This window comes from Bos indicus, chromosome 16 (genome assembly GCF_029378745.1).
Source record: "Bos indicus isolate NIAB-ARS_2022 breed Sahiwal x Tharparkar chromosome 16, NIAB-ARS_B.indTharparkar_mat_pri_1.0, whole genome shotgun sequence".
In the NCBI taxonomy this organism is placed as follows: domain Eukaryota; kingdom Metazoa; phylum Chordata; class Mammalia; order Artiodactyla; family Bovidae; genus Bos; species Bos indicus.
In genome coordinates, this window is record NC_091775.1 from 66,933,616 (window position 1) to 66,949,822 (window position 16,207).

General features: G+C 36.3%; 1 protein-coding gene across 3 annotated transcripts in view; it reads right to left on the reverse strand.

The window, feature by feature from the left end:
* Positions 1-3,571: 3,571 nt before the first annotated feature.
* Positions 3,572-16,207, reverse strand: part of TRMT1L (tRNA methyltransferase 1 like) — a 34,573-nt gene continuing 21,937 nt past the window's right edge. For all 3 annotated transcript variants that reach the window (XM_070768571.1, XM_019976483.2, XM_019976484.2), the window contains 5 exons: positions 10,002-10,080; positions 7,918-8,078; positions 7,221-7,283; positions 4,875-5,001; positions 3,572-4,777 (listed from right to left, as the gene is read on the reverse strand). In XM_070768571.1, coding sequence (XP_070624672.1) covers positions 4,525-4,777; positions 4,875-5,001; positions 7,221-7,283; positions 7,918-8,078; positions 10,002-10,080 — 683 coding nt within the window. In that variant the 3' untranslated portion in view covers positions 3,572-4,524. The remainder of the gene's footprint in view (positions 4,778-4,874; positions 5,002-7,220; positions 7,284-7,917; positions 8,079-10,001; positions 10,081-16,207) is intronic.

Genomic DNA, 16,207 nt, shown 5'->3' on the forward strand with positions numbered 1-16,207 from the left:
GGGGACTCTCAAGAGCCTTCTCCAGCACCACAGCTTGAAAACATTAATTCTTCCATCTCTGCCTGCCTTATGGCCCAGCTCTCACATCCATACATGACTGCTGGAAAGACCTCATAGCCTTGACTATACAGATCTTTGTCGGCAAAGTGATGTCTTTGTTTTGTAACACACAGTCTAGGTTTGTCATAGCTTTTCTGCCAAGAGGCAATCTTCTAATTTCATGGCTTCAGTCACCATCTGCGATGATTTTAGAGCCTAAGAGGAAATCTGTCACTGCTTTCTTTCCCTTCTATTTGCAGTGAAGTGATGGGACTGGATGCCATGATGTTAGTTTTTTTTAATATTGAGTATTAAGCCAGCTTTTTCACTCGCCTCCTTCACCCACCCTTACTAAGAGGCTGTTTAGTTCCTCTTTGCTTTCTGCCGTTACAGTGAAATCCCCCTTCATGGATCACTGCCTCGTCATGGTGAAATTACAGCTATTGATGTTTATATTTACAAAGCAGATCTTAAAAACCTAATCTTCTACCTTGAAAATCTATTGCCATTAATTCCTGATAGGTGTGTACTTACTGCCGTTTTATTACTTGTTTTGGGCTTATTTTGTGGTTCTTCCCTGTCCCTTTTGGTTCTTCCATTGTGGTTTGACAGTTTTCCTTTGTGGTGTATTTGTGGTCCGTCCTTGTTTTTGTGTATCTATTGTAGGTGTTTGGTTACCGTGGGGTTCCACGGTTCTGTATTGATTTGTTTTAAACAGATAGTCCTTTAGGTTCAAACACATTCTGAAAGGATCTATGTTTTTACTACCTTTTCCTCTACTTGGTATTTCTTGTTATATTTTACATCTTCATGTTTATTCCTTTACTAAAGTGAAAGTCACTCAGTCATGTCCGACTCTTTGTGACCCCATGGACTGTAGCCTGCCAGGCTCTTTTGTCCATGGAATTCTCCAGGCCAGTGTACTGGAGTGGGTAGCCTCTCCCTTCTCTAGGGGATCTTCCTAACCCAGGCACTGAACCCGGGTCTCCCACATTGCAGGTGGATTTTTTACCATCTGAGCCACTAGGGAAGCCACCCAAAATCTTTGCCTTCCCACACCAGGAGTCAAACCCAGGCCACCTGGGTGAAAACCAGGAATCCTAACCATTAGACCATATGGAAGAGGACAATTCCCTTAGTAATTACAGTTAGAATTGATTTATAAATTTTTTGTCTTTTAACCTTTGTACTAGCATGTTTGAGTGGTTGATACTTGGCTTTTACTACATATTTGCCTTTACTAGTGGGATTGTCCTTTCCTATAATTTCTTGTTAGGTCCTTTTCTTTTCCTCTTACAGAAGAACCTTTAACATTTTCTTCTAGGGTTGGCTTGGTATTGAGGAACACTTTCCATTTTTGCTTATCTGAGTTCTTTATCTTGCCTTCAATTCTAAATGATAATCTTGCTGGGTAGAGTATCCTAGGTTGCATGTTTTTCCCTTTCATCACTTTGAGCCATAAGTTCATTAAATACATTTTTGACCCCCATCTCTCTTCTGGGACCCCTATAATGTGAATGTTGATACACGTTACCCCAGAGATCACTAGAAGTGTGATCTTAACATTAAAAACATTTTTCTCTTTGTTGTGTGACTGGGTAATTTCCATTGTTCTGTCTTCCAGGTTACTTATGTGTTCTGTGTCACCCAGTGTGCTGGTCATTCTTTCTAGTGCTTGTTATTTCAGTTATTGTGTTCAGTTTTGACTGGTTCTCTTTTATATTTTCTAGTTCCTTTAAAACTTGATCACTGTATTCATCTATTCCTTTTCCTAGTTCAGGTAGCATTCTCATTACTAATGCTTTGAATTCTTTTACCTGGTAAATATTTCATTAGTTCCCCCACCCTAACCATTTTCTCTTGCTCTTTGAACTGAAATTCCTCTGTCATCTTATTTGGCTTATTTTTCTCTGTCCCTATGCAATCAGGTGAAACAGTTCTCTCTGGCATCCTTGAAGGAGTCCTTGAGTGGGAGTATCCTGTGTAGTCTGCGTGTTCTTTGGTGGGAGAGCTGGATCGGACATGAACACGGGTCACACCTTTCTTCAGAGGAGCGAGCTGGCAGCTGTCACTCGGTGGGAGGCGGGGTTGGAGGTGGAGGTGCTGGAGGCGGTGTGATGCAGGGCTTCCCCTCCTCTCAGTTGCCCGCAGGGTTGGGGTCAGGTCTCATGCTGCTGGAGCAGAATCCCTGAGGGTCAGGTCCAGGCTGGCTCAGGTAGCTTTCAGTGTGTGCTCTTGTTCCTCCCAGCACTCAGCTTCACACCAGCGGGGAGCAGTGCTGGAGCAAGAGGTGCACGGTGGGTATTAGGTGAGGGCTAAGGTGACCTTCCTGACTGTCTCTGCTGTGCCATCACTGGAAACGGCTGCTCCCCACCTTGCTAAGACAGCACGTAGGGTTTGAGCTGCCTTTAGCATCTCATAGCCAACTGAGCTTTTTCCACGGTTGTGGCAACCCTTGCTTCATGGTGAATCTGCAGTGCAAGGCCCGCAGGTGTTGGAGCATCTGCTCAGCTCAGGCTGGGGGCAGTGGGGGGTACACGAGAGCGGTCATGGGCAATGTCAGCAGTCTGTGAGGTTTCCATTTCAATCGCCCTTTCCACCCAGCTGTGAGGCCATGTGAGTATCCAAGTGCTCGTCTTGAGTGGAGTACAGCCTTCCCAGAGCCCTCCTGTTAGTCTCACTGGTCTTCCAACCCGCAAGGGCCTCATCTTCCCTTTGTTGGACCCCAGGCTGAGGTACCCAATGTGTGGCTTGAACCACTCGCCCTCCAGGGAGGGTAGTCTCCCTTTTCCTCCAAGTTCCCTCCCACGGTCACAGGTCCCTACCTGATTGCCTGTTTTTCCTTACCTGTTTCTGTGTGGACCTTTTATACAGCCTTGGTTGTACATCTGACAGGTTCTAGTTAGTTTTCACTGAGAATTGTTCAACATGTAGATGTATTTTTTATGTTTGTAGGGGGAGGTGGGTTCTATATCCTCCTATTCCTTCACCTTATTTCCTCTCCCCGTACACATATATTTTAAATAATCAGATGGTCCAAGTGCTGGTTTGTCTCATGGATTTATAGAAACTTTTCTTAACTATACAAAAAAATAACAACTTTTATTTCTTTTCGTGTTCGTGAATTAACTGGCAAGAAGAATAAAGGTTTTCTTTTAATGGTCATAGAAACTAAACATGTACTTCATCTATTCCTTTATTTTACTAAAATTCCATTAATTGGAGATAAGAAAAAGCATCCTGCTAAGATTATGCTGTAATAACACAAAGAATTTTTCTTTTATTTCTTCTAAATTAATACTCTTAGGTTGATGCAGCCCCAACTCCCTGAATTTCTGTGTATGTCATGGGAGTGGTTTTTTTTACATGATATATTAAACCTTTCAGTCATTTCTCTTCCTCCATTTCCCAAGCTTAATACTTGTAAAAAAAAGTTAGTTTTTCTAAGAAACACTTAGGTAAATGTGCATTAAATCCTTGAAACAAAAATCTAAATTTTTGGTATATGTTTTCATACAAACTCATATTCGGATGAAGCAAGAACCATATTTATTAATGGAAACAAGATTTTTTTTTTTCAACTAATTTTTGTAGTCATGTTAGCCTGGGCTACTTGTGCAAAAAATTAGCACATACACAAACCAAAAAAACAAGCAAAACAAACAAACAAAAAACACCCCAAAAAGCAAGAAAATCCTCACTTCATAAATTCATAAGGTGACAAATTTTACTCCTGAGAGGTAGCATAACCAAGCAAATGAATATTGTACGTGCATTAACTGAGGCACTTGAGATCACCCAGTTTGTTTAATTCATAACAAAATCTCTCCTCAGAATTTCATGCTTGTAAACAATTATATTAGAACAGTAGTCTCAATTTATTTTAACAAAATCTTAAAGTGTAATCATCTGGACTTTAAACTTACAAGAAAATGTATTTCTATCTCTGATAAGTATTTAGTTGGAGAAATAAGATTTCTTGAAATTGGGAATATATTTTATCTTGTATTTGTGAAATAATACATTAGTAATCAGAAAGGACACTATTCCTCCTATTTAGGGTCACTTTAATAAAAGGATTCTGGATTCATCTTACACATTACAAACAGAAAAGATAAATATCGTGAATCACTTTAAGTAGAGCTGAGATTAAGTAATGTGTTATTTTCATAACATATAAAATTCCAAACAGTCTGCATGTGAAAATTTTCTGAGTTATTAAACAGTAGGGTGATCTCAGTCACAAACTTGGCTTCATATGAAATGTTTTCATTCAAATTTTAAGCTTTCTTTAAAATAAGAAAAACTTGGAAAGCATAGCTCCCAAACCAGCTAAATTAGAAACTGCTAATTTTCTGAATGAAAAGAGCACTGTTTTTTATTTTTACACAACTGAATTGAAAGAATAGAAAAAGCACTACAGTTGTTACAGAGAATAATAATTGTGGCCATCAACACAGACATCTGAGAAACTTTCCTTTACATTTACCATCTTCTGCAACCACCTGCTTCTGCTTTGTCATTCACTGACATTTCAACCCTGTCGGCTACTGTGTCTTCAGATGCTGGTTGGACATGGCCCTCTGACTGTCCTCCGGTGTAAGTAGGGGTGCTGTACTTCAAAAGGATGGATTTAAACTGCATTAGAGGTGCATCTGTACGAACTCCCATTGGGTCAAAATGAGTTCGGCTTACTCGAAAGCCTGCTTGAGAAAGATAGCACAAAAACTTTTTTAACCTGCAACAAGGAAAGGCAAAAATGAGGTTCTTGTTTTAACTCATAATGTCATTAAAATAGTAAATATATACACTTTGTCATTCACTGTCTGTCTTACTTTGGCATATTCATTCCTTTAATGCTGTGTCTGTGGATGTTGTAATAAAAGGGAGGATGTTCAGTATTGACATCAGTCTTTTGCCTCTTGACTAAATTTGCAGTTGTTTCATTACTTTTTCTCTTTCCTGAAACGTACAGATATTAACACAGAAAGTTAGCATTCTCTTAAAAATCACAAGCCAGATACTTGAATAACTACATACTATCTCTTCAAGTCTAAATTCTTTGACACAACCTTTTGACCTATATATCCAATCTTAATTCTTACAATAACATAGCTTTTATTGTAATATTTATATTTTCACTATCCTTTACTCATGTAATTTTACTGTTTAACTGTTTGCTGAATCAGAACTTTTTTCTACCTTCTTCAGTTGTAAGCCTCAAGCCTACCTCCATCTTCTGTAGAAAGCCATTTTTGAAATCTGGGCCAGTCATTCCACAGATTTCACTACTCTCAACACTACTCTGAGTTTGATTAAGTTCTGTCATTATATGTTTTCTTGTTTCATGTATTTAGGTCTTTATAATGTGTATAAATCCTTCCCAAATTATATTCTAAGTTCCTGGAGAATAAGGTCCTTTATTTCTATAGTTGTATTCTCTACTGAATGCCAATAGAATTGACCCTTGTGAACAATGCGGTTTTAAATTGTGTTCAACATGGATATTTTTCAACAGGGAGAAACTACAGTAACACATGGTCCACAGTTTGTTGAATCTGTGGATGAAGGACTGACTTTAAGTTACACATGGATTAATCCCAGGGCTGTTCAAGAGTCAACTGTGTTTGATATACAGTAGTCTTCATTGAACACAAAACGAACACAAAGTCAGTCTCAGCGGCTTGCATATAGGAATTTATGAGTACACTGTATGATCTCATTGCCTACTTTTTACCACAGTACTTAGCCTTTACATTTTCAGTGAAAGGAAGCTAGCAAGTAAGTTTCTAGCAGTTATCCCTTGAAAAATCACAAAAGGAAGACAACTGAGATATCCAAGTTACCATATGGAGATTTTTTTCTGAATGTTCAACATGGATGTTATTATGGCCAAATTTAAAATTTTCATGAACATTCACTTAAGCAAAAATATTCAGAAGACAAATTTGATGCATGAAAATGAATGATAAACTGCATTCAAAGATAAATATTGTTGAAGTATTGACTCATGGCTTCCCCCATTAAATCAGATAATTAAAACCTGATTATACTGTCACATTAAATCTAAGAAGGCACATGTACCCCAAGAGTTAGGAAAGGCTGAGACTAAAAATCCAATACCTTCCAATTACTATCATCAGTAGTATATAGATTTCTTTTGCCTGATATTTTGTATCATGTAAGATTTTATATGTTGTTATACTAGTTTAGAACAATCATAATTTTAGAGCTATAAAAGAATCCATAGAGATTAGTCTAACTCCCTTAATTTATACATGAGAAAGGCTCAGAGATTTTAAATATCTTCAAAACTTATGTTTTTACCTTATTCTAAAAAGGTTTTATGACAACTCTTAAAGGTGGGGGACCTGGCTAAGGTTATGTAACAAATGACACAAAGAAGTAGGGTGATACTCGTAAATTTAATGTATTTTACAGGATACTGGAATGCCTTTCTCTTCCCTCCAACAGAGAAATTAAGGAGAATAAATCATTTTTAAGTGATTTGAATCCTAACAAATTGGTTGAAGATGCTAAATGAACATGACTTGGGAACAGCATGTAGTTATTAAACCATAAGCTATTAGCAGGAGTTGAAATTTTCTTCTCTTTGAAAATCAACACTAAAATGCTCAGCAACTAATACAAAATTACAGCTTGTAAGTATAGTCCTTGGTTCTTTCAATCTCAACACTGTTTTTGCCTGTATACAAAACAGATTTAGAATCTAACATTGCCTTCTAAAAACCTTAGACATTAAGCACCACCATTACAAATCTTAACATCCTTTGATATGAATTTACAATGCCTAATACAAGTATATTTTAAAGTATATACCCACCTCAAATTATAAGAAAGGCTATGTAATAAAATTCTTATGGCCAGAGTATAGGGTCTTCTGGTTAATCAGTGACATTTCTTTTAACATCTTGTATAGCTCTTGCAAGGGGATCACCATATACCAGAGATGTGAACAAAATACATATTGATAGAAGTTTTGAACTATGCAAATGCCAGATAAATAAGGTCTACTGTAATTTGGTTGCTGGTATAATAAGATGAAAATGAATTTGAAGTAGGCTACCAAAGCAATCTCTTCTCTTCCAGTTACCCTGCTGCTACGTGCTCTTACACAGATGCGTTCATACACAGATGCGTTCATACACACGCACACGTACCTTGTGCGCTGTGACTATCTGTTGTGGTATCGTCTGTAGTTTTAATAAATACACCGCATTCTTCTAAAATTAGAACAAATGGAAACAAAATATTTTACAGGATGATATTAAGCAACAATTTGAAGTTTACATAAAAGCTTACTAAATCTATGCACTGCTTTTATGAATATATGATTCTGTGACCAAAACAGGTTCCAAGAATTCATTTTTTGACACTCTATGATACCTAACAGGCCCACCCTTCTATCAGTAGCCAGATAAAACTACACAAGCCTATTTATACTAAAGAGAAAACAAAGTAGAAAAAACTTAACTTTTCTGAGTGGTAAGTGTAAACCTAGCTTCCATGGCTCAACGGATATTACAAAATTTTTGGCCACACTATTCTCAGAATGACCTAAAGTTTCTCTTTCCAGAAAGCAAATACAGGGTGATAAAATCAGAACAGACTTTTAGTTCTTTCAATCTACTAAAGTTTAAAAAATACATCTATAAAACAAAATCATCATTCCTTTCAGGCCCCTAATATAAACTTGAAGAAAACAATGCAATTAAAAAAAAAAGCTAACTGGATTACTGATGAGACTCATTACAGAGAATTTACTTAAAGCATACTACTTATATTGCTTTTAATTATAACATTAAAGATGTATTTTTGATAAACAATTTGTAACCTAGTAAATTAGTGTTAAGTCACCTTGCTTGTTGAGATTTGAAGGTGCATGAACTGAAAACTGAGGAGTACACTCTGACTCAAAGATTAATGTCTTTATTAGGGTCTGAATGTCATCTAAACCATGGTGAAGAGATTCAGACAGCATTCTTTTGAGGAATCCAGTATTGAAAAGGGAACTTGACCTGAAAAAAAGAATATAGAATTAGATTCAAGCAGTGTTTTCTTTAATAAAATAAGTCTTCGTAATTAAACAATGACTTAAGTAATTTGCCTACTTTATCATGTCAATTCTCTAAGCTAGTGGGATTAGTAAAGGAAATTTCATTCACAATAGGTCAATTTATTGAGCCCTCATAAGGTGTATAGTCCTGTCGTACATAGAGGTGTAAGATAGAGTGAAGTATAAAATTCACTGTTTACCCTATGAAAGCCTATAAATGTAGACAGAATCTAGACTGGGACACACAGTAATGCAGAGGTTTTCACAATGCATATTCCTATCAGTAACAGTAATCCTTAGTTCCAGGGCATACGTGGCGGGGCAGGGTGACATCCATAAGAATTACATGTGCTGGTAGTGATGCAGTTAAAAAGTGGCCCAGGGCTCAGTTTCCCATTTAATTTGAGAATCACAAGTATAATGGACAGAATATGAATTCCAGGTCAGACAAACCTTTCCACCACTTACTAGCTATGTAATCTTGAGTAACTATTGTTTTGAGTCTCACATTCCTTATCATAATATGGAAAATAAAACTTCTCACAGACTTACAGGAATTAAATGAGATAATACACCTACAATCCCTAGTACAAGGTATATCCTCAAGAAACAGTAGCTATTACTAGGGTAAGCAAATATATATGAAAGGATATGTGATTTTAAGTGTCAAACAAGTGACCAGTGTAAGATTTACTAAAAGACAATTCAAAGATTATTTTGGATTTAAGCACTGAGTAGTGACACTTTAAAAAGGATGCAGAATTTGAACTAGAGGAAGGGAAGGGAGAAGAGACTAAATGAGCGTAAAGACATGAACAATGGCTTTAAGTGAGAAAACCTTAAGTTACTGTTTAGAACTCAGTCTTGGAGGTAAAAAAAAAAAATGAGTTCTGGTTCTGTTCTGTGTGTGCGACTAACTAAATCCTGAGGGATCAGTTTTATCCAACACTTAAAATACACTGTGCCATCATTTTCTCATCTGGTAAAATGAGGGAGGAGTTGGGCTAGGAGATCTTTCTGGATCTAGCAACCTGTTACTCTGAACTTCCCCAGTGCCAAGAGTGGGTAGGGTCAACATACTGCAGGTGATTGAGAGAACTAGAAGGTAAGGCTGGCCAGGTCATTCTTAATCTAAAAGTATTTACTTGAAGATAAAATAATGGGCATCAGCACAAATATGTTTACCATTAAGTTAATTTTTAGACTTAGTAATGACTAAACCTTGGCCTTATAAAGTAATGAGGCTGGAGTTTGCCATGATTGTTATTACAATGCTATTAGCAATCTCAAATTTCTCCAAGAATCTCTAGTAACAAATAGCTTATGGGAAGGATTGTGAGTAAAAGCAATTCAACTTTCAAACATGAAAAACATAACTAGTTACCAAGGATGCAAAAAGCACACACATACATTAAATATTTGCAGCTCTGTCACATATAAACAGCTTTACCTAATACAAAAGCAGACATTCACTTTAACATGCCCTTCTTCCTTAAAATTAATTCCTCAAAGAACTTTTACATTAGTTGACTCGTCTATAAAAAGTTACAGTGATCACTTTAAAATCATACCCTAGTTCTATAATTATCAGCTGAAAAAAGCCTCATCCTTACTACGCATGAATGAATTATTTAGTTTGCAGATCAGCTTGGCTTCTCTTTAATCCGACTGCATCTTAACTCTGTCACAAACTTTTAAGAATAATGGTATGAAAAAATGTGAAAAGAAAACACCTCAGGTTCATAAGGGAAAAGAATTATAATTATTTACCTATATTTTTTTAAAAATTGAAACTAAATTTGTCTTCTACCACAGTAATCAAAAGTCAGCAATCAGATCAATACATGCATAAACTCTGAATACATTACTATGCTTAGGCACATACCATAGAGGTCCAAGTTCTATTGCTGTCTTTCCAGGCATGCTTCCATGACAATTACAGGGTAGCTGTCTATATGGGTTTTCTGTGAAAAGGTAATAAAAAGAAATCAAAGGAGAAATAACAATGTAAACAGTAGTAATTGTTATATAAGTAATAATTTGCAGCTACAATACACTGAGGATCTACTATGTGCCAGGTATTGTGCATTTATATGCATTAAAAAAAATTTAATCCTTAAAACTCTCTGAAGCAGGTATTAAGATCTCAGTTATGTAGATCAGATGATTAAAGCTTAAAAAAGATATAGAAATCCATGTCAAAATTAGAGGCATGGTTTTAAGTCACTATACTACCTGAAATAATTTCAGCAGGAGAAAGTCTTATAAATTCTACAAGCTATCCATATTTTAAAATCAACTGATTGGGGTATAATTTACATGCAGTAAAATGTATACATTTTATGTGAAAAGGTTGATGAGCTTTAATAAATGTACATACCCATATAACCAACATCCATCAAAATAAAGGCATTTCCCATAAGTTAACTCTTCTGTAATTGGGAAGAGAAAATGAATTACTCTATTCCCTAGGCTTGATGCATATTCAGTCCCAGACATGTAGGCTAGAAGAAACTAATTCAGTTTAAAGAGCAATGAGGGCCCTGATGTAATCAGAATATGACTGGGGAGATACAAGACCTAGTCTTAGTTTCCAAAATGGCATGATATTCTACCATGGACTTTCCTGTTCACTTAAGACTCAGAGTGAAGTGAAGTGAAGTGAAGTCGCTCAGTCGTGTCCGACTCTTTGCGACCGCATGGACTGTAGCCTACCAGGCTCCTCATCCATGGGATTTTCCAGGTAAGAGTACTGGAGTGGGTTGCCATTTCCTATAGTCATTTTAAATCAGATTTTCTCCAACTGAGTTCCCCCAGGCCATTTCTGGGTTGATCATTCACTTTCTTGGAATGGCCTGATCTGATCAATGGGCCCTAGATATATCCAGAACTCAGGATTACGGTAGTAGGGACATGGGTCTATAGCTTCTTGCTATCTGATATCACTGTCATTTAATGCAGTTAAGTGGCATAATTCACAGTTGTATATATACTTAACGGCCTCCTTCATTGTTTGTTCCTAGGTCTACCTTTCAGCCTTAAAAGGTGTGGTTATCATTGACGTTAGCTTTGTTGAGAATGATGCTGCTCAAATGCTGTACAAATATATTCAAGACATCTTCCCTGAAACCATTAAATAATTAAATTACATGTACTACAGGCAGAATTACCCAAAGTAAGGTGATTTATATTTATGGTTCTGTCAGTTGTACCAACTTACCGCAGGCAGCACACAAATATTTGTCAGTTTGTTTCCTGATGTATTTTGCAAAATGATCCCATCATATAAACCTGTGTCTTTTTTGAAGACCCTTGCCTAAGATTTCTTAGTGCCTGATGAGCATCAGCATCTTCAGGGATCAGGGTTATCATTTCAAGTTACGAAGTAGAAAAAAATGAAGGTATGAAGAAAGAACTACTATATCTATGTCATTGGTAAATAGGCCACGAAGGTAATTCCAGATGAGGAATTCAAACTATTTAGAGACTTTAAATGAAATGGACTGAACACATACTTTAATCTCTTCTGTTTCTTAAAGCATTATTAAGATGAGAACAAAGGAATAAAATTCAAACCCCAAAGATAAATAAAATGTGAGAAGAGATAACAAGATGATGAGAAATGTCAATAAAATTTTAGAAGTGGGAAGCAGATACACAAAGGGGTAACTGATTTAGCAGGTCAGAGAAAGCTAAAGCCCGAGCCTGAAACGGGTAGACAGGCTACCAATAAACAGCAAGCCCACTGGCATTGTGGGGCCTGAAAAGGCTTGAGAATGAAAGTACTGACTGTCTTTGAAGATGGAAATAGGGTAGTAATGTGGGGGAAAAAAAAAAAGACTTCATTTAAAAATTTTAAGACTTGTAGATCTTCTCTAAGATCAACAGTTAGGCTTCTGTGTCTTCTCCATCCAAAAGAGGAAGTTAATCTTGGGTGAGGCTGAACCACAGGGGATCTGGAACCAGGGGCGTTAGTCACAGTTAAGAGTGAGGAGGCATATGAAAAGAAAGGGACTAAGTAAAAGTCTGTACAAATGCTAAGACCTGCCAGTCTCCTTCCCCAACATGGTTCCTAGAAAGCTGATAAAAGACTGCAAGATTCCTCTGCATAAATACTTACCAATCCAGGAGAAAAAACACACATACAGATTGGCTGACTGTCTTTTGGGAGTTCTTATAATGAAAAGGCAGACTGCCTTCTCATTACAGTAAAATCTTATCAGTTTATAAGCCCTGCCCCAAGAACTCCAATATAACTGTCAGCATGGAAAACTAAGACTACTAGACATTTGAGACACACTATGACAAGAACAGAATTGCAAACCAGAAATAATTAGGAAAGAATAACTAACAAAATAATAGCAACAATACAAAAATAAGCAAAATGAAAAACCTATCCTCCCCTAAATATAAAATATACCCAACTACAGTCAATAGTATCATAGAGGTAAGATTAGATTTCACATCTCTGAGACAAGAATAGGATACTATTAAAAAGGGAACAATAAAAATATGAAATAACTCTTGGAAATGAACGAAGTATGACAAATTTAAGCAGGAAAGTTGGAAAAATAAAACTCAAGGAAATTTATAAAGAAGAACTAAATGCTAAGAAATAAATAGAGATGTAAAAAAAATTAGAGGGTTAATCAAGCAGATCCATCATATAACTAAAATGAGTTCTAGGAAGACAGAACAGAAATAATTTGAGAGAAAAAAATTATCAAAGAGAAAATAGAAAAAATTTATCAAAACTGAAGAACTCGGGTTTAAGGGCTCACAGACTGCAGCACAATGAATTAAAAAAGATGAATTCATAAACATCCTGAAGTTATTTTAGAATAGTGGGTTAAGAAGAGAGATTTTAAGAGCACTCAGAGAAAAAAACACAAAGGACTATTCCTAAGAACAACAGCAAACTTGTCAATATTGAAGGTTAAAAGACAAAGGAATAACATCTTAAACATTCTGAGGAAAAACAACTTCTAACCTAGACTTCTATATTTACCCCTGCAATCCTTCTAAGGAAATCCTCCTAAGGGAAAAAGTGTAGCTTCAAAAGGAGAAAGTGAAGAAGGAAAGGTCAAAATACATAAGATTTAAGATATAGGAAGTACATCACAAGGAGAAAGCCAAAGAAAATTTCCATTATGAGTCTAAAAGGAAGACCCAGGGCAACAGCTTTTGGCAGACTTAGAAACAAACAACCCAAACCAGAGGAGGAGGACTGTCTCCAGCGGAATTAAATGAAACCCAAAGATTGTTTTTAACAAAAATCACAGAAGCACTAAACTGTATTATGGATTTTGAAAAGTATATACACACCCAAAAGGTGACAAATATATAGTAATGATTAATTCGAGTAATTGAAGAGGTGTATAAAAAAGTTATTACAGCACTGTAACTGGTTCCTCTCTGTGGAGCAGCCTTCTAAGAAAGGCAGCAATGATCCCTGTATCCTGGTATTCATACCCTTCTCTAATCTCCACCTCTTGAAGGCGAGATCACTGGATCTGTAGACTCATATCTAGTGACTAGAATATAGCAATATTCTCTTTTTCTCTCTCCCTTTCTCTCTCTGGTTCTTTCTGATGAAGTGAGCTGCTATTCTGTGAAGAAGACTACTTGACAATGAACTGAGAACACCTCTTAGCAGCCAACAAGTGCTCAGGTCTTCAGTCTAACAACCTACATCCAGGTCATAACCATGTGAATGCGCTTGTAAACAGGTCCTTCCCCAGTCAGGCCTTGATGACTGCAGCCCCAGCCAATACCTTGACGGCCGCCTTGTGAGCGACCCTTAGCTAGTGGACCCAGCTGAGCTATGCCCGGATTCTTGACTCAAGAGAAACTGAGATGATAATGTCTTAAGCCACCAAGTTTTGAGGTAATTTGTTACACACAGATAGATAACTAATACAACTTGTAAACAAAGTTTTTATATTTATAAAAATATGAACACGGAATACTGATTAAGCCAACACTGGAGAGGAGAAGTACATGCATGTGACTGAGCTGTTCTGAGATTCTGAATAGTTGTCTTCATGAAAGGAAGTTATAGGCAATATAACTTAGAAATAGGGAAGATATCAAACATTAGAGACTTTAAACATTAGAAGAAACAGCTGTAAGATTTTTATTAATAGTTGGTTACTTTAGGGAGTGGGGCAGATATCATTACTAATAAGATGCAGAACTATTTGATTTTTTAAATTATATACTACATATTGATAAAAAGTTCTAAGTGATCTGACTTTTTGGAAAGAAACACTCATTTATACTCCGTAAGTCCTATATGATTACAACAATGCAGAAAACAATTCATATTGCTTAATAGTAATTTATTAAGTCAAAAATCCTTTAAAATGTTAGATTAAAAAAACATTCTAGTGACAGATTCCATAAAATATCAGTTATATATGGAATCTAAAACACGGCACAAATGAACCTATCTACAAAACAAGCAGACTCACGGACACTGAGCCCTGTGGCAGGAGAGGGGTGGATGGGAGTCTGGGTTAGGACACATAAACTACTGCATTTAGAATGGATGGAAAACAAGGTCCTACTGCTTAGCACAAGGAACTATATCAAGTCTCCCGGGATAAACCACAATGGAAAAGAAGATGAAAAAGAGTGTATATACATGTATAACTGAGCCACTTTGCTGTACAACAGAAATTAACACAACAGTGTAAATCAAACATTCTTCAATTTTTAAAACAATTCAAAAAAAAACCCACGGTAGTAACAATCCAAAATTATAAAGCGACATGAAGGACTCCTGAAAGAGAAGGAAAGATGTTAAGTTTTTACAGATTCAGGATCAAATGTGAGCAGAGTGTATTTGAGTTTAATTACTCAATGATATTGTAAAACACTTATGGTGAGAAATGAAAGGATAAAAATCTCCATTTAAGAACTGGTTCATAATTTTAAAGGTAGGAATACCATCAGTAACACTGGGGTACGAGGTAAAAAGAAACACTGAGGTGTTTTTTTTTTCTAATTGAGGTGAAACTCACATTAGTGATATCCTTTTAAACACTGAAGATGTGTATTATTTCTTACATAAAAGAAAATTAAATTAGGAAAAAATAGAAAAGAAACCACAGGGCACTATACCATTTATCTAGGAGGACCAAAACTTTCCTAAGTTTCATCAAAGATATTTATGAAATTTATATTTTAAAAAGCCAAGTGGATTCTATAACCTTTCTGACTCTGTTGCATTTAAACCAAGATCAGGATGGTGGACTGGGCATTTAGAGTTGGCTTCTCTTATTCCAAATCTTTAGAAATGACAGAAAAATTTATTTTTGTGAATAATTCCTAAATACTGCTAGAAAATAAGAGAAGTCATCATACGTCCCAATCATTCAGTACTTGCTGAAAGCTTATAAGCTGAGAGAGAGTACTACTGGAAGAAAACCATACTGGAGGGAATAGATATTAAAGGCAGAAATAGCCTAGGAGCTATATGAACCTAAAAAGCAAAGATGAATGCTACTAGAGTAGCTCTAGGACAACTGTTAAAGGGATTGGTTAGAAAACTGTACTTGAAAAAGCTGATTACTCCTTTAATCCATGATTAGCAGGTTACAGAAGATATCTGTATCCAGTTTGAAGTGATAAAGGTTTAGGCTGGAGAAGCAAAATAGTGCCCCAAATTTGATTAAAAAAAAAAAATTACCTCTGGGCCTAAGAAGCTCTGAATTCCAAGGAGGATGAACACAAAGAGACTCACTCAGACATATTATAACCAAACTGCTGAAAACTGCAAAAAGAATCTTGAAAGCACCAAGTATCAAGTACAAGGGAACAACAATACAACTAACTTTTAATCAGAAATAATAGAAGCCAGAAGGCACTGTAATGATACAGTCAAAGTGCTGATTGGTACTTTGACTGATAAATGATAGGTATCTCAGCTTCATGCACAAATCCGAAGGCACCAGAGAGAACTCAAACAAAGGAATATGACAGCATGCCCTCCATTCCTACTATCGATTAACGCTAACAGAAGTACCTGGACAGAAGAAAAGCATGGTGGGTTCTGAGGAAGCGTCAAAACCACATCTCCTTAATTCA